Genomic DNA, 18462 nt, shown 5'->3' with positions numbered 1-18462 from the left:
ATGAAAACATATTTACAGTTCATCCTGTCTGAACGTTACTGAATTTGTGCTGCAGGGCTAACAGATCAAAAAGTAAGAACTAATTAGTCGTTAGTGAAAGCAGGCATAGCTCAGAATGCACGCAGCAAACCAATCTAAGTAGCAGGATGATGGTGCCATTTTTACATATAATCAATTTACAGAGTACAACCATAACTAAGATCCCGATTTTACAAAAACTTGTGCACCTGCTGAAATTTACAAGATATGGTTTGCCCCACTGACATCAGTGAACATACTCATAATGTATAAAGCTAAGCACGTGCACATGTCTTTGGAGGCTTAGGTAAGTGTTCAGTAAAGATCTGATACTGAAAATTCCTGCCCATAACATTCTATTTCCCGGGATTTTTTAAGATAGGATTTTATATCCCAATATTACAAACTGAATTAAATATACAACTAGAAATCAATTATCCAGCTTATTATACAGGACAGTGATTTTTTTATCTCTTGCATATAATTATTGGAAATGACTCATCTGCTTACAAAAAAGCCAGTCAGTTACTTCCCCTCCCCATCCCACTCATTTTTCACCATCTACTAAAAATAGCTCCCTTGCCACACTGGCTTTTTTTCCTGGGACTTAAAAATCAGCTGAGAATAGTTACAAATACCCTGGGCTGGAATCATTGCTGTGTAATATTCAGGGGTATTTGTTTATTCTGGGACACTTTCTCAATGGAGATTTAAATATAAAGAGTCATTGTTAAGTTACATAATATAAGGAAAGAAGCTGGAAGTTGCAACATTGTTAGTAGCTTTTTGTTAGCTTAAATAATAAAATGTCAACTCCTTAAATAGGAAATTTATTTCCCCATATGAACTATTGAGCCTGGAGTTTGAGGTTTAGCTCCTGCCTAGTGAAGTAACTTGCTCCCTTCCTCTTCTATAAGAAAATCTTGTGCAAGTCACCTGATGACTGCTACTTACTATCTGCGAGGTCTGTGCTCTTTGACAGCTGTTCTAGTTCCCAGCCCAGGTGCGCAGACTCATTCATGCTCTGTTTTTGTGCTATCTCCAGCACCATATTCTCTTCCAGCAGCTCTTCAATTCGCTTCTTGTCTGTGTCCCGGTCCTGTGGAAAGAGCATGCAAATGGAACAGCATTCTGAGCTTATTACTGAGGAAGTCTGATCAACCTCTTTATGCTTGCATAGCTATCATTATGAGGAGTGACGCATGCATTAAGAGATTAACAGACCCCTCTATACAACTTGCGTGCATATGTTAATATACACATATAATATTGAGAGAAACCTCACAGATCCAACATTAAAGCCACCACTATAGATGGTCTAGATCACAGATGAAACTTTCCCAGGTTCAGAGGCACCAAGAATCTGGGTTTTGGTTCAGCTAATCTCTAATTACCTGGAATACTAAGTGGATGCTCCAAGACCCATTTAGTACAATGAAACCTGGATAATTTCACTACTAATTTGACAACTTTTTGACACTATCTGGGCTCTTCCCAAAGCTGAAGATAAGCATCACCAAATCAGAGAGTTTTTCTTCCTTTCTCTAAATGCCAAAAATTGAAATGTTCACCTCACATCATTGTCAGCTTCATATAGCTATTTAATAATGAAACAGTGCAAATGACTGGAAAATAAATTCATATAAGGTACTTAAAAACATCCAACCATCCTGGGTGATACCACATGATATAACTGGAACTAAGTGCTGTTAGGATAGGAAAACAATAATTTCTAACTGACATTACATTTCTCGACTTAAATTCTTGCCTTTCACATGCAAAATGCCCAAATATGCACTGAGTCAATGAGATATTGTTCAGCATTTCCCACTGGAAGTCAGTTGTTTACTGCTGAATGACAAAATGGGAATTATTCAAATGAACAGATTAAAATATCTGCTTATATACAGAGAAAGCTTTCCACTAAAGTGAGCTGGTATTGAATGGGCTAGACTTTAGAGCGTGTTCCCACTCAAAGTTGCATATAGGCACAGGTTGTTTTCCCTCTCTCGTATACACATCCCCAACCCAACCCTTTTCTCCTTAGAAGATACCTGTGTGATTTAGAACAACATTTATATGCATGATGTTTGCACTGAAATGAAAACAATCATCTCTAAATGCTACAAAATACACTAAAACAGGTAAGACACACCCGACATGAAAGAAATCAGCTGGGTTTGTGATTTAGGGCAATACATTTTTGGTTGCTCAAATCCAGACAGCTGAAAAAAGGAGGAGGGAAGGGAGAAGAGGGAGAAAGTCCCTCAGCCCCAGGGAGCAGGGAGCCAGGCGCAGGAGCACCCCGTCAGTTTCCCAGCTCCCTGATGCTTGCTGCTGTGGCTTGCTCCTTGCAGATTCCCCTCCCCCTTCTCTTTCCTTCCAGGAAGAAGCAGTGGAGCTGCTCCTTTCAGTGATCTGCAGCCCCCAGCTGGGGAAAGCAGGTGGCTGGAGCCTGGGATTTTGACATTTCTGTTTATATAATCAATGCATACGTCGAAATTGCATAAAGGGGAGGTTTACTGTATGTTAAAAAGAAGAGAGTTAAATAGAGTGTACCAGTTCCACATCATGAAGTTTGGATTTCAATTGCAAGTTTTCCTTCTCCAGTTCATGCAGCTTATCACCACGCGCTCTTGCTACTGTTAACTGTTCTTCTAGCATGGCCTTTGTTTCAATTAGTATGATGTTGTCCTCTCTCAATTCCTACAACATAAAAAGAAGAACACCATATGAAGTTCATGTTATATTTCAAACATCAGACAACTTGAATATACAGTTTAGGAAGGAAAAAAAAAAGGACACAGCACACCTATAACAAGGGCATTTATATACTGGACATTTAACCATGAATAGCATCACCTCTAATAGTTACCTGTAAAATTACAATTTTACATATGAAGGTCTAGCAAAGACAAAAGATTTACACTTTAAAATGTTCCAATATCAATGCTGGTGAAGCACTTGGAAGGCAGAATGTGGAATATGAATAAATAGACAGACGTTTAGAGGGCATGGGCACATGTATATGAAAAGGTCTTTTCAATGTGTCAGGAAGAGTCCTCCCTCTCTCTGCCATGCATGGCTTTATTTCACTTAATGAAGCAGTGGTTTGCAATGAGCTCTTAAACAGCTGGGACAATCAGTAATTGAATGAACAATTTTGCTTGTCCTTTAGGCCAGCAGCTTTTTTGTGGAGCACAAACCAATTTGCTCTGCAGCTACAGCAGTTCTAGCACAGCTCTGGGAACAAAGCTTGTGAATTACTTGGTGCTGCCTCTGTTGTCAGAACCATAACAAAGCAAAAACTCACCATTGTGGATTCATATACCTTATCTCCAGAAATAATGCATATTCACGGCATAAAATCAATCTGACATTCTTGACCAGGCCATGACAGCTTTAAATTGTCTGACTTTGGGTAGAAAAAACATCTGCTTACTTTTACCTTTCAAAGCTTTTGATATCAAACATACAAGTAAGTCCTGCAATTGTCTTACACAGGCCAGTGACAACATTGAAAGATGGGAAAGAGCAGAATGCTACACAGGAGAAGTGGAGACATGCAACACAGCAATTTATCTTGTTTCACTAGAAAGGTTTTTATTAGTATATTTTTAACTTTAACATACAGAATAAATGGCACATGCACACATCCCTGGAAAAATAATTATGATTTGACAGTTTATTGCTGAACAACAGCCTTCAAATTGTAAAGCCTCTGCAGATATCAGTAAAAGATTTGGCTTTCAGACAACAAACCTTCAAACATGTGTACTACTGTAAAATAATCGCAAAGGAGTAAGCTGTGGTGGCTCATTGGACACCAGCCATCTTCCCATTTTTAGAAAGATACAATCAGTGGCCTCAAAATCTGATGGCAGCTCAGTAAGACTTATTCCCAGGTCTAAAAGAAATCTTGCATTTCCAAACACAGTTTACATAGTCTGTTATGAAAGAATGGGCTCCCCTAATCTGCCTAATATACACACAAACCCAATATATGCATAACCCTTATAACCATAACCACTTTATGATTCTGAACTAAAGAGGAAGCCTACAAAAGCTTTCACTTGACCTCTAATTTTTCCTAAGGCAAATGGGAGGAGCCAGCAATTTACCAGTTAATCATGACCATTTCTTGGCATTCATAGACTTTTCCACACTACGCAAAACTCTAGCCATCAGCTACCATCCTCAGAAATAAAGGGAATTCTGTGGGGTGGAGATGTGTTGCAATTTCTTGGAAACAAACTTTGGCAGGAAAAAAAAAAATCCTGGCCCATACAAAAGAATAATCCTTGCTTATGGTTGCCATTCCTAAGACCCAGCCCTATTGTGTGAAATGGCTTTTAAATCCCATCACACTGAAACTAAATAGCGCAAAGCTGTTGCAAAATTTTAGATTAATGTGTTTTTAGAACAATTCCACTAGCAGTGAGAATCCATGGTGAAACATTTCTTTTTCATTTCTATTCCCTTTTCATGTTATAAGAAGAGGAAAGATGTTCTTGTGATTACAGCTAGCTGAAGAATCAGGACCTCTGGATTCAGTTCCCTGTAAAACCCAGTCTGAGATGAAGTCTATGCCTTAGTCTCCCCCCTGTACAACAGGGACAATTGCACTTTGTGCTTCAGAGGAGATACTGTGACAGTGATTGCAATACAGTTGTCTGAGTAAATCAGCAAAAGGAAAATGTGAAACTATGGGTTGTTTAGATCTTAATTTTGAGCCATGTGTGACCAGAGAGGATGGATATGCTAAATTGTCTGATATCAAAAAAGATCAGAGAGTCCAGTTAAAAACAGGCAGCATGCTACGTGTTAAACAAGCACCAGAAGATATTTATATTGGAACAATGGGTCAATCAGAGTATATAACAGACTGTCCCGCTCAGTCTGGACTAATACCCTAAGACATAAGATGATGTCTGGCCTTATAAACGTGACCTTAGAATTACCTCTGAAAATGCTTCCCAAGCAGAAAATGATTATTTCAATGTCTCATGAAGAGTTTGTGTGCCATATAAATTATATACAATCACTCTGTTTGCAAATCATACACTATTGGAAGCCATAATATCTGAGGCAGCATCATGCCATGTGCTTGATGGGGTTTGTGGGAAGACCACCAGCCAGATCAGAATGTTTCTGATGAGATCTTCAAGAATCTTTTGCAGCAGGCTGTTAAAGATGGACCAACATTATTTAATTGTATGCATTTTCAGAGGTCATCTTTATAGTGCACACTTAGAGTAAGTAATTATTCCAGGGAAACTGTAAAGTTATGTATTGGAGCCTGAAAGGTAGAACTGTGCGAACCACAGTATATTATAACTAATGTCACCACAGGTAACCCTAGGGGAGCATAAATGAACTGAGAATTGTTTTGACTATAAATTATTTTTGTATTAGATAAGCAGAATGGTTGGGTGTGTCTCCCATGGGAATGAAGGTTTGTTCTTCTTATCCTTTTTCAATTAACAAAACCCGCAGAATGGATTTATAGCTGTGAGGATTTTTAAAAATCAAAAGCACAGAAGAATTATGTTTTCTTAAGATTTACAACACATTTACATATAAGAGATTCCAAAAATCAGTAAGATGAAATTTACCTTAAAACTAATTATGACTATAAAATATCAACAATTTTTGATCTAGCCTTCATAAGCATCTCACTGAAATAAACCACATAATTTGGTGTGCAGTCATAACACAGGCCCTGATCCTATTACCACTTATGCTCAAGAGTAAACCAATTAAAATTAAATCTTGGCATAAATACTTGCAGAATTGAAGCACACTGTGTGGGGGGAGGGGCAGCTCAGTGCTTAGAGCACTGGCCTGCTCAGGGTTGGGAGCTCAATCCTTGAGGAAGCCATTTCAGGATCTGGTGCAAACAGAGGTAAAAAAAATATCTGTGAGGGACGGCAATAACCCTGCTGTGAGTGCAGGGGACTGGACTCACCTCTCAAGGTCCCTTGCAGCTCTAGGAGATATGTATATGTTACAACTTAATTGAAACTGGAGAGATTTTATGCACATGCACACACAAAATACCTGATACTATGAAAGTCGCTCCTACTGTGCTATAATAGTGTTCACAAATCCCCTGTAATAACTGAACTTTGTATTCACCAAATTAAATGAAAATGTTTAAAGGCATTTCTTCCCATCATCCTGTGCAGCAACTTATTACAACCAGGGAAAGAAAGACATGCAAGACCCCTGGTCTGTGAAAAGCATCTGATCTCCTGGAGCTGTGCTGCATGCGATGGAGAAGAATGCAACAGCAGGGTTTTACGTTGGAGAGAACCACCTCCTCAGAGGAAGCACTGCCCCAGCATATTGATAGTTACAACTTAATTAAAACCCTAAAGTGGGCAAATATAGAGGCTGCATTTGCAGTATGTTTTCTTAGAGCAATAATCATATTAAAACAGTGTTTAGAAATTTCTTCTGGCCAGGAAAGCCATGAAAGGAAAATTTTCACCTGCTCAGACATGTGGAGTCTTACTTGCATGCAGCTGGGGTTGCTCCTTGTGAACTTGTTCTAAGGCAGCTTCTAAAATCTCCTTCCTGCTATTAAAGACTTTGAGCCTGTAGTTTAAGGAGTTATTCAAAGTCTCATTCCAATTTCTCCACTCGTACATCATGTAAACTGTCTCACATGGTCTGCCCTCAACATAGCACTTTAGTGCCCACTGCCTGGAGATAGCCATTCTTTAGCCTTCATGGCTGTACTTCAAGGACCAGAATCAGAAGCTTGCTGCGTGTTTTTCACTGAAGTGAATGCAGTTAAAATGTTTTTCCCCCCCTTAAAGCACCATCAAATTTCTTTTTAGTTACTTACTTTTCAGTGGGTTTTCATAACACTATATGTCCCAGGGTCCTAATGGCATCATGTTACTACAAAGTCATGGCCTATTTTATACATCCACATTCTGATTATCCCATCTATGTGAAATTTGTTTGAGACTCTTAGACACTATGAGCTTAGGAAACTACTTGCATCGAGTGGCAGGTAAGCTGGATCAGCTTCATGGTTTAGTGGTATCTCTTGCCCTCAAGTGGGAGAACAGAATAAGATCCCTGCTTGAACATTGGGAGTGGTTCTGAGGAAACTGTAAATCCAGCTATTTTTCAATGGGATGAGAGGAATTCAGGCACAGCTCTGAATTAAGTCCTATTCATTACACCTTTCTTTGAAGGAAAATTGCTTGAGGTGGGTGTAGGAGAGGGAATGGAAGAGAAACTGAGGGAGAAGAGTGGCTGAAAGACATACATATTGCCAGATTCTGACTTCATTATAGATTTTTTACATTGGTACAGCAACAGAACAGGGTCAGAACCACCCCTGGAGAATTCCCTGAATGCAGGCGCAGCACAAACCAAATGGAGACAGCCTAATACTGCCCTTATACAAAGCACCCACTCTAGCAATGTGCTGGCACAGACAGGACAAGGAGTGGCTGGAATGCAACATACTGGCAAGTTTACACTGTGGAACAGCACAAAGGCAGCTGGTGAAGCTTCTAATTTATGCCACAGGACACTCTGACCCATAGAGCAAACAGAACTAGAAAGGTGCCAAGAATATGTAAAGTGGCCTCTGTTCCATCCACCCCCATGCAGGATATGGATGGATGCTCTTAGAGATGCAGCACAAAACCTCGCTTATGACACACAACCTCAACACGTGAGACGGAAGTGACAGAGTGGGAGACTGCATAAGGGCTGGAAGAAATGAGAAGAAGAGCTCTGTAAATTTTACATTCTAAATCATGAAGATAACTTAGCACACAAGAGACAGACATGTTTAGTTTGAGGGCATTACTGGCTGTAGAGCAAGCCATACTACTGAGAACACAAGAACAGTACAATAGAACAGCTGCCCTTTTGCTCTGTGATGAAGGTAAGAGAAAGCACTAGCCTCTACCATGCTGCCAGAACTGCTCCACCCTGCATACTTTGGGCAGCAAGGACAGACTAAAGTACAGCAGCAAAAGCTGCCCTGCTATCTAGCACGCGTGATAGGGTTAATACACAATGAATTTGCCTGTTTGAGGGAGCAGGAGAGAGAGAGACGACTTACAGTAAGAGATTCAGACTCTCTCAGGTAAACTGGTAACTGCTGGTTTAGAGGAGACAGTCTCAGTTTGCAATTTATACATTTATGATCCGGCAGGTTAAGTGGACCTATTCATAAGTGCAGCAGATAGCTGATCCTCAGGCTGGGAAAGCAAAACAAGGAATTTGCCAAACCATGGGAGGTTAATATTGTCTAGCAGCACTACCAACAAACAAACTGCTTACAGAGCACTTAAAAGACATTTAGGGTAAATTAAAGCTAAGCACCACCACCAAACACTGTGGTTGTAAACAAACTTTATGGGACCACATGAAACTTGGCCACAGCCCTGATAAACTGACATACGGCTAACTAAAATCACGGTGGATTATGGTTGTTGCCAGACAAGAACATGCCAGACTAGAAAGATTCAGCCTGTAAATTCAATGTGATTACAAGTGACACATGAATTGGGTAGCAGCACTGGGTAAAATGAGGTGGGCAGAGTAGATTTTTTTTCTTGAGTTTCACTTACCTCCATACGAGCCTTGTAGAAATCCACATCATGCAGTTTTTCTTTATACCGGATCAATTCCATCTCGAGTCTCTCTACTCGGTTTGCTTTCTCTCTCAACGAGTCCAGCTCATCTCTGTATGCTCGGGCAGAGCGTGCATCAGCTGCCAGGTGGATGTTCTGGGAAAAATGACAAACAGGAAAAGAAAGTAAACCCCCCTCCTGCTGGCAAAACTAATGACATATCCCTTCACTTGCCCCCAAGTCCAAACAAGCCCAACTGAATGGAAAGCCAAGAGCATCCCCATCGTGCAAGCGTGGGGAACTCTTCAATTAGCCAACAAAACTCAGTGCAGGATTGACTAGTAATAGCCTACAGCAGGGATCAGCAACCTGCAGCTCTGGAGCTATATGCGACTCTTTACAGAGTATTTGTGGCTCCAAATGCCGATGCTGCTGACTCTTCTGCACCTCCCTGCCCTGCAGCCACTGAAACAGTAGAACTAAATTTAATTGGTTTAATGGCCAGTAGGGAGGGATCCAGCTGCTAAACCAACTGGCTTTGGTTCCATTATTCCAGCGCCAGCAGGGCATGAAGCCCCTTATTCAGCCCACTATCTGAGTGACTACACTCTTCCAGTGGGCATGGGTGACCTCACAGCCACCAGCGGAACACTTAGACACCAGCCTTCCTTTGGCTAGGTGCATATGGCTGCCCAGACTAGGCTTCCCAGCTAGTGCCATGGATGGGTTAATCCTGGGGACCAGTCTGAGGCTGAGAGGAGTTAAGCCTGAGGGTGTGGGGGGATGGGTTTGTGGGATGGGAGGCAGATTTGCGAGGGTGAGGACTGAGGTGGGTAAAGCCTGGAGATGGGGGGTGGGTTTGAGGGCTGATGGGGGGTACAGCCTGGGAAAGGGAGGGGTGGGACATGGAGAGTTGATGTGAACATTGCTTCTTCCTGCTTAAGAGCCTACTCCCCGGTACAGTGTTTTCTTTGTCCTCATTTGCTCTCCAATCCAGGGTAAAAGCAACAAACTTTGTAACTCGTACAAGCATTGCGTGTGCACTGTTCTTACAACAGAGGTGACAAAAAGTAGGGTTTGACGTTATTTATTAAGGATCGCCATCTTGTACTCACATGCACTATGGCTCTTGGTTTTGTAACTGAATTTGAAAAAATGGCTCTTCTGCTATTTTGGTTGCAGACCCCTGGCTTACAGAGATTCTTCAATTGTCAGAGAACACCACTGTATATGATCCAGGCATGACTTGGTGAACTGAGGAGATGAAACCTGCCCTCACCAATGAAGACAGAAGCACCGTACTGCTCTGTAACAATCAGACCTATATACAACACACTGCAGTAACCTGGTTCCATTATTCAAATTGCATGCAAAGTATTTTTATCTCGATACTGAAAGCAATTTTTAAAGCAATGTGTGTCACTGCAATGTTAAAGTTAGAGAAGACCTACTTACCTCCTGTTTTATTTTCTGCAGCTCTAGCATGAGCTGTTCTGCTTCATTCTTGGTGTCCACAAGTTGCTCAGACTTTTCTTCCCTGAAAATAGTTAGGCAAAACTTAAGAAATTAATATAAGGGTTGCTGGAATAATACTTATGCTACTAACATCATGGCAACATGCAGGTTTGCATCACAGGGAGTCTACAAGGGTAATCTGGATTTGAGACCACCTAGATTTTCTTAATGCTGATCCAGTTTTGAAGTTACCAGTAGCTATAGATGTTTTCTTATAGTGCCTTGTGCCACAGGAAATTTGGGACAGTAACATTTTTTTAGAAGATTATTTCACCTGCCATTCCTGATGCCACAGCTAACACAGCCATTGCCCTTCTGACTACGGTAAGAAACCCTTCCCAACAATCACTGCCAATAAGAGAGTAATGTATATGCATGTGAGGAAGGGAAAACCCAAATGGAAGACACAATCTTTGAAAACTTAAGGATGTCATAGAGTGGGGAGAAAAAGAAGGAAAAGGGGAAGAAAGAGAGGGATGTGTGAAGACATGAACAGGGGGAAAAAAGACAAGTTAACAGAGGCTTGAGACATTAAGAAAGAAGGAAGATGAGAGAAGGCCAGGTCAACTACCTTGCACGCATCCTTTCCTTTAACAACTCTTTCCCCCTCCATCTCCCACTGAAGACCCAATTCTGCATGTAGAACTTCCCGACAAGTCAATGGACAACCCAATGCTTCAGACTCAGACACAATACGTTTACTTCACACTGTTAGCAAAGAATGTGAGATAGACAGCACTTCACCACCAGCCCAACCATTTAGCGACTTACAATTCCTGTCGGACCCTTCTCAGTTTCGCTCTTGTGTCAGCCAGCTCAACAGCCAGGTGCTGCTTGTCTTCATTGGAGAGACAATTGGCTAGGTTTGGTGAAGAGTCTGGACTAGATGTTTTCAGAGGACTTGATGGCTGCTGAGACTGCAGATAATCTCTCTCTTGAGTGAGATCCACAATCAGCTGGAAATTGAGAGGGAAGTGGCATTGACAAGAAATAGCAATACATTGCTCCTTTTACTCGAGCATCTAAAAGTACTTTGCAAAGGTAGGTAGTTATTAGCCTAACTGACACATGTGGCAATTCAAACAGAGAAGGTTCACTGGTGATGTACCTAGCGTCATATACTGAAGGGAGTGACACCTGTGGGAACAGAACTCAGTTTTCATTCTCAGTCCTAGGATGACCATTAGAATATGTACTTCCCAGAGCTTCAGATAAGGACTTTATTTTGCTTGGATTTTTGATAAAAACTACAGCAATTTACAGCTTTAAAGCATACAATCAGAGTCAGTTTACTAACAGTAAGAAGAGAGGGAAGTTAACAGATCTAGGTCAGGGAGAAGAGAAGTTTCTAGCAGTGATCAGATATAAGATCAACTGATGAGTCACAGGACACAGAGGAAAGATGTCACTGGTGGCCTAAGCTGGAGAGAAGGCTCTTGAATCAACAATGCTAGATACTGTTGGAGGGATAGAAAAGCTGTCACTGAGAAAAGAATAGGGGAGAGGAGTAACAGACAAAGACTTTGAGACAAAAATCACAAAACAGAGCATATTGTGTTTCCTGTACACTCTTATCTTTCAGAGAACAATTCTCCGAACACAATTTTCTGAAAGCAGTAAGGAAAGATTAACATCGCTCTAATGAGTCGTTCAGTTTTTATAGATTTAGTAAGCGAGTTTAAGCTTTACATGAAACACAGGGGCAATCATGATAGAAGCACAAGACAACAGAAAAGCAGGGCCTATTTCTGATCGCTGAAATGAACGCTATGAGAAGACAGCTCATTCATACTTCTGTGCACTCGTCTCTCTCATCAATAAGCCTCTTGAGGTGAAAAACCATATTCCTTGAGAGAGACTCCAGTTCTTCTGGGGCTATATGTGGGAGCTCCAACCACTGCAAGTCAAACACATTCTCCTGGTTATGAGTCACCTACAAACAAAAACAAAATACAGGTTAATTTTTTTTTTTTTTTATTTTCCCCTGGTAGATTTTCAAATGTTGCTTGTAGAATCTATTCTTTCTGTGCAAGTATTTTCCTTAAAGTTTGCTACATATATAGCTCGGCTGGTAGAATTGTGCTGTTTCTCTTTCCATTTTCAGCAATTGCCAAGAATTGATGAGTGGGCAAACCTAGATATTAATGTCACTTTTTAGCAAAAATGACCAGGAAATGGTACAGAAAAACTCACATCAACTGCAACATCCTATCTAGTTTTCAAGAGCCAGCTTGATTTAGAAAAAGTAGCCAGATAATTTCATGGTAAATAACATCAAGACAGCTCAACTCTCATGCATCACTGGGGACTCAGGAGGGGGAAATGAACTAGCGCCCTGCAAATGCAGGAAGGCATTAGTCCTATATTGCTCAATTACATAGAGGCATTATTGTGGGGATGACAAGGTTTCTCTTTCCCGTGATGCTTGACACTGTCAAAGAAAAAATATATGACTTAATGGATCTGATCTTGGCATGATCTGATATGGAAATTTTCTTTTTTTTAAGCCACCACTCCCTAACGATTGCTCTTTTCCAACTGGCATTGCTAAAAACTGCACTAGATGGAAAGATTTTTTCAAGTTGTTACATCCACATTTAGGGCTATGCATGTTTCTATTTTTACCACAGTCATCATCTTTCTATTCCTTAGTTTGTATATGAAAATGCTAGTTTGTGGGATCTGCTTTTAAAAGCAGATTTTAAAATATATGAAAAGGTTCTTATCAACATCTTCCAACAGTATACATTCCCCAATGCCTTGTGAGTTTTAAATAACTAACAAAATCATTCAAGGCCCAGGATTGGGTGGTGATGGGGGGCTTCAACTATCCAGATATATGTTCGGAAACTAATACAGCAGGGCACAGACTATCCAGTAAGTTCTTGGATTGTATTGGAGACAATTTTTTATTCCAAAAGGTTGAAAAAGCTACCGGGAGGAAGCTGTTCTAGATTTGATTTTAACAAATTGAGAAGAATTGGTAGAGAACTTGAAAGTGGAAGGCAGCTTGGGTGAAAGTGATCATGAAATCATAGAGTTCACAATTCTAAGAAAGGGTAGAAGGGAAAACAGCAAAATAGAGATAATGGATTTCAGGAGGACAGATTTTGGAAAAACTCAGAGAGCTAGTAGGTAAGGTTGCATGGGAAGCAAAACTGAGGGGAAAAACAGCTGAGGAGAGTTGGCAGTTTTTCAAAGGGACGTTATTAAGGGCCCAAAAGCAAGCTATCCAGCTGTGTAAGATAGAAAGAAAATATGGCAAAAGACCGCCTCGGCTTAACCAGGAGATCTTGCGTGATCTCAAAATAAAAAAAGGAATCATATAAAAAAATGGAAACAAGGACAAATTACAAAGGATGAATATATGCAAACAACGCAAGAATGCAGGAGCAAGATTAGAAGGGCTAAGGCACAAAATGAGCTCAAACTAGCTACAGGCATAAACAAGAAGGCTTTTTATAAATATATTAGAAACAAGAGGAAGACCAGGGACAAGGTAGGGCCATTGCTCAGTGAGGAGGGAGAAACGGTAACAGGGAACTTGGAAATGGCAGAGATGCTTAATGACTTCTTTGTTTCGGTCTTCACTGAGAAGTCTGATGAAGGAATGCCCAACATAGTGAATGCTAGTGGGAAAGGGGTAGGGTTAGAAGTTGAAATAAAAAAAGAACAAGTTAAAAATCACTTAGGAAAATTACATGTCTGCAAGTCACCAGGGCCTGATGAAATGCATCCCAGAATACTCAAGGAGCTGATAGAGGAGGCATCTGAGCCCTTATCTATCATCTTTGGAAAATCATGAGAGACAGGAGAGATTCCAGAAGACTAGAAAAGGGCAAATATAGTGCCCATCTATAAAAAGTGGAATAAGAATAACCCAGGAAACTACAGGCCAGTCAGCTTAACTTCTGTGCCAGGAAAGATAATTAAGCAGGTAATTAAAGAACTCATCTGCAAGCACTTGGCAGGTGATAAGGTGATAGGGAACAGCCAGCATGGATTTGTAAAGAACAAATCATGTCAAACTAATCTGATAGCTTTCTTTGATAGGATAAAGAGAAGTTACTCGCCGTAGTAACGATGGTTCTTCAAGATGTGTCCCTGTGGGTTTTCCACGATAGGTGTCGGGCTTGCCCCGGCGCCGCAGATTGGATCTTTCCAGCAGTTTCTGCTGGACCGCACATGCGCCAGCGCGCGCCGCTCCCCTGCGCGCTCCCGGCCACGTGCGCGATCCGGTCCCCGCCAGTTCCTTGACCAACCGCCTCAGATGCTCCTGAAAAACACCAAACAGAGATCCGAAGCAGGGAGGATGGGCGGGTGGTGGAGCACCCACGGGGACACATCTCGAAGAACCATCGTTACTACGGTGAGTAACTTCTCTTTCTTCCTCGAGTGTCACCGTGGATGCTCCACGATAGGTGACTACCCAGCAGTAACCCAAGAAAGGAGGTGGGTAATTGGGTTATGTGCAGCTTACCCCCGAAAGGACTGCTGTCGAGAGGCGGGTATCCTCTTGGAATATCCGGTGTAGGGCATAATGCTTGGTGAAGGTGTCATAGGATGACCAGATCGCCGCTCTGCAAATGTCTTTTAGTGCAATGCCCTTGAAAAAGGCTGTTGATGCCACCACCGCCCGGGTGGAATGAGCCCTAGGTGGGGCCAGTAAAGGAGTCTTTCGAAGTTCGTAGCACATCTTTATGCAGGACAAAATGTGCTTCGAGATTCTCTGTGAAGAGAGACCCTCTCCTTTTCATCTGGGAGCGAGAGAGACTAAGAGTCTGTCCGTTTTCCGGAAGGACTTAGCTCTGTCTATGTAGAAGGCTAACGCCCTCCTCACGTCCAGGAGGTACAGGCGTGCCTGCTTGTTGGACCTATGAGGCTTCAGGTAAAACGAGGGTAAAACTATAGGTTCGTTAAGATGGAACTCTAAAGAAACTTTCGGAACAAAGGCTGGGTGCAGCCGTAAGGTTACCGCCTCCTTTGAGAATACCGTGCAGGGCGGCGTTGCCATAACTGCTGTGAGCTCACTGACCCTGCGAGCTGACGTGATTGCAAGAAGGAAGGTTGTCTTTATTGTAAGGAGACGGAGGGAAACCGTGGCTAAGGGTTCAAAGGGTGGTCCCGTTAGCGCACTGAGCACCAGGTGCAAGCTCCACGATGGTGGAAGCGGTTTCCGAGGGGGGTACAGGTTTACCAGCCCCTTCAGGAACCTGGTAACAATAGGATGGGCAAACACCGTGGGCCCTTCCTCTTCATGCCGAAAAGCTGATATAGCAGCGAGGTGGACCTTCAACGATGAGAGGGAGACCCCGCATCTCTTGAGGTCCAGTAAGTATTCTAGTATGACAGGTATAGGCACTTCAAGGGGATCTAACTGCTTGGTGGAACACCATGCAGTGAATCGAGTCCATTTCTGTTTGTAGGTCTTCCTGGTGGAGATCCTTCGGCTACTTTTCAGGACTTGTTGCACTCCCTCCGTACATGTACTTTCTAGGGAGCTGAGCCATGGATTAACCACGCTTGTAGGCGCAGGCCTCGGGGGGTGAGGATGCACTATGGACCCCTGGGCCTGCGTGAGCAGGTCCGGCGCTACCAGAAGGGGAAGCGGTGGACGATCAGACATGCGGAGAAGCACAGGGAACCATTGCTGTCGATCCCATGTGGGGACCACTAGGATCATGCGGGCTCTCTCCCTCCTGGCTTTCTGCAGGACTTTGTGGATGAGCACCATGGGGGGGAACGCGTAAAGCAGTGGGCCCTTCCACGAAATCGCAAATGCGTCCCTCAGGGACCCCCGCCCCAGTGCTGCCCTTGAGCAGTATTGGGGGCACTTCTTGTTGTGCTGAGTGGCAAACAGGTCTATCTGGGGAAACCCCCATGCCTGAAAAATCGGTCGTAGCAGATCGGAGAGGATCTGCCGCTCGTGTGTGAGTGCGAAGTGCCTGCTCAGCTGGTCTGCCTTCACGTTGTGAGCGCCTGGTAAGTACGAGGCTTTCAACGTTATATTGTTGGCGATGCACCAGTTCCACAGCCGGACCGCTTCCGCACATAAGGCACGGGATCGAGCTCCGCCTTGTCGGTTTATATAAAACATGGTGGAGATATTGTCTGTATTGATCCCGACTACCTTGCCTTGTATGTGGTCTTGAAAGCGTTTGCAGGCGTTGAACACCGGTCTGAGCTCCAGAATATTTATATGCAGTGACTGTTCCGTAGGGGACCACAGTCCTTGTGTCACCTTTTCACCAATATGTGCTCCCCACCCTATGTGGAAGGCGTCAGTGGTGAGAAAAATAGAGATTTGTGGTTGGTGAAAGGGTACCCCTGTTAGCATGTTCTTGGGGTTTACCCACCATTGCAGGGATCTGCGCACCTCTGTAATGGGCGACACCACCCTGCGGACGGTATGGGATGCTGGCTTGTAAACGCTCGCCAGCCAATATTGTAGGTTGTGCATATGCAATCTGGCGTTCTGTACCACGAACGTTGCCGCTGCCATGTGGCCGAGCAGCTGCAAGCACGTTAAAACCGGCACCATGGGGCTGTATGTAATGACTTGTACCAGGGAACCGATGGCGTGAAAGCGAGTGTCGGGTAGATAAACCCTTGCTGTGATAGAATTTATGCGCGCCCCTATGAACTCTATGTCCTGTGTGGGGTCGATCTTTGATTCGCAAGGTTGATGACCAGGCCCAGCGAAGAAAACGTGTTTGCTGTTACGCATATCATGCGTAGTACCTCTGCTTTCGAGGCCCCTTTCAGTAGGCAGTCATCCAGATATGGGAATATAAATACCCACTGTCTGTGCAGGTAGGCTGACACCACTGCCAGGGTCTTGGTAAAGACTCTGGGGGCCAAGGAGAGGCCAAACGGCAGAACCTTGTATTGGAAATGTTCTTTGCTGACCATAAACCGGAGAAAACGTCTGTGAGCCGGGTGGATCGTTATATGAAAATATGCATCTTGTAAGTCGAGGGCTGCAAACCAATCTCCATTGTCCAGTGCCGTGAGTATAGAGGCGACTGTGATCATCCGAAAGTGTTGTTTGCGCAAGTGCCGGTTGAGGACTCGAAGATCTAAGATGGGCCTCCAGCCTCCTGTTTTCTTCTCTGTGAGGAAGTATCGTGAATAAAACCCTTTCCCTTGAAGTCACTCCGGCACTCTTTTGACCGCCCCTATAAGCATCAGGTGGTCCACCTCATGCTTGAGTTTCGCCTCGTGGGAGGCATCCCTGAGATGAGGCCTGGGCGGAGGTCTTGGCGGTGGGAGCGACTGAAAGGGGATCACATAACCTGTGGCTATGATCTCTAGTACCCACTTGTCTGTGGTGATCTTTTGCCATTGTGAGTGGAACGGTCGGAGGCGATGATGGAACATTAATTGTGGATGACATTGCGCGATGGTAGTAATAGTGCAGCCCTCGACCTGTCCGTCAAACTTGTTGCCTTTGGGCCTGCCCCGAGGATGCACGGCCTTGTTGGGAATGTCGCCTGGGAGTTCTATACTGTTGTTGCTGTTGATGCCGCCCTTGGTCGTAGCCCCGTTGGTACTGAGCACGCTGAGGTTGGTACGGGTATCGCCGTTGTTGAGGGTAATACTTTTTCTTTCTGTATGGAGGGGTATAAATACCCAGGGTTCCGAGTGTGGCTCTTGAGTCTTTACTGGAATGAAGGACCAAATCAGTTGACTCTGCAAACAACTTCTGCGTGTCGAAAGGGAGATCGACAATTTTTGCCTGCAGATCCCTCGGGATACCCGATGTCTGGAGCCAGGATTCCCTGCGCATGACCACTGCCATAGCCATTGAGCATGCCGCCGTGTCCGCTACGTCCAGGGCGATCTGGACTCCTGTCCTTGAGGCTGCATAGCCCTCTTGCACGATGGCCTTCAGCACTGGCTTCTTATCTTATGGAAGCAAATCCATGAGAGAAGTAAGCCTGGAGTAATTGTCGAAATTGTGGTTCGCTAGATGTGCTGCATAATTAGCCATTCTCAGCAACAGGGTGGAGGAGGAGTATACCTTTCTGCCAAATAGCTCTAGCTTCTTGGCATCTCTGTCCGTTCCCCCCACTTTGTATTGGGAAGTCTTCGATCTCTGCTGAGACGATTCTACCACCAGAGAATTTGGTTGTGGGTGACTAAACAGAAACTCCATGCCCTTCGCCAGGACAAAGTATTTCTTATCCGCCCTCTTGTTTATTGGTGGAGCGGAAGCCGGGGTCTGCCATATGGTAGTAGCAGACTCCATGATTGCTTCGTCGAGCGGGATAGCGATTTTGGACGAGGCCGGAGGCCTCAGGTTTTTGAGGAGCGTGTG

At 43.5% G+C, this 18462-nt stretch overlaps 1 protein-coding gene across 2 annotated transcripts in view; it reads right to left on the bottom strand.

Moving 5' to 3' along the window:
- The window catches only part of CCDC88C (coiled-coil domain containing 88C), a 174531-nt gene that overhangs the window by 67240 nt on the left and 88829 nt on the right, over positions 1-18462 (bottom strand). For both annotated transcript variants that reach the window (XM_074996630.1, XM_074996631.1), the window contains exons 7-12: positions 11935-12075; positions 10914-11098; positions 10083-10164; positions 8625-8783; positions 2578-2724; positions 973-1117 (exon numbers count right to left, since the gene is read on the bottom strand). In XM_074996630.1, the coding sequence (XP_074852731.1) occupies positions 973-1117; positions 2578-2724; positions 8625-8783; positions 10083-10164; positions 10914-11098; positions 11935-12075 (859 nt within the window). The remainder of the gene's footprint in view (positions 1-972; positions 1118-2577; positions 2725-8624; positions 8784-10082; positions 10165-10913; positions 11099-11934; positions 12076-18462) is intronic.

This window comes from Carettochelys insculpta, chromosome 6, assembly GCF_033958435.1.
Source record: "Carettochelys insculpta isolate YL-2023 chromosome 6, ASM3395843v1, whole genome shotgun sequence".
Lineage (NCBI taxonomy): Eukaryota > Metazoa > Chordata > Testudines > Carettochelyidae > Carettochelys > Carettochelys insculpta.
This window is presented reverse-complemented; position numbering and strand designations above follow the sequence as displayed.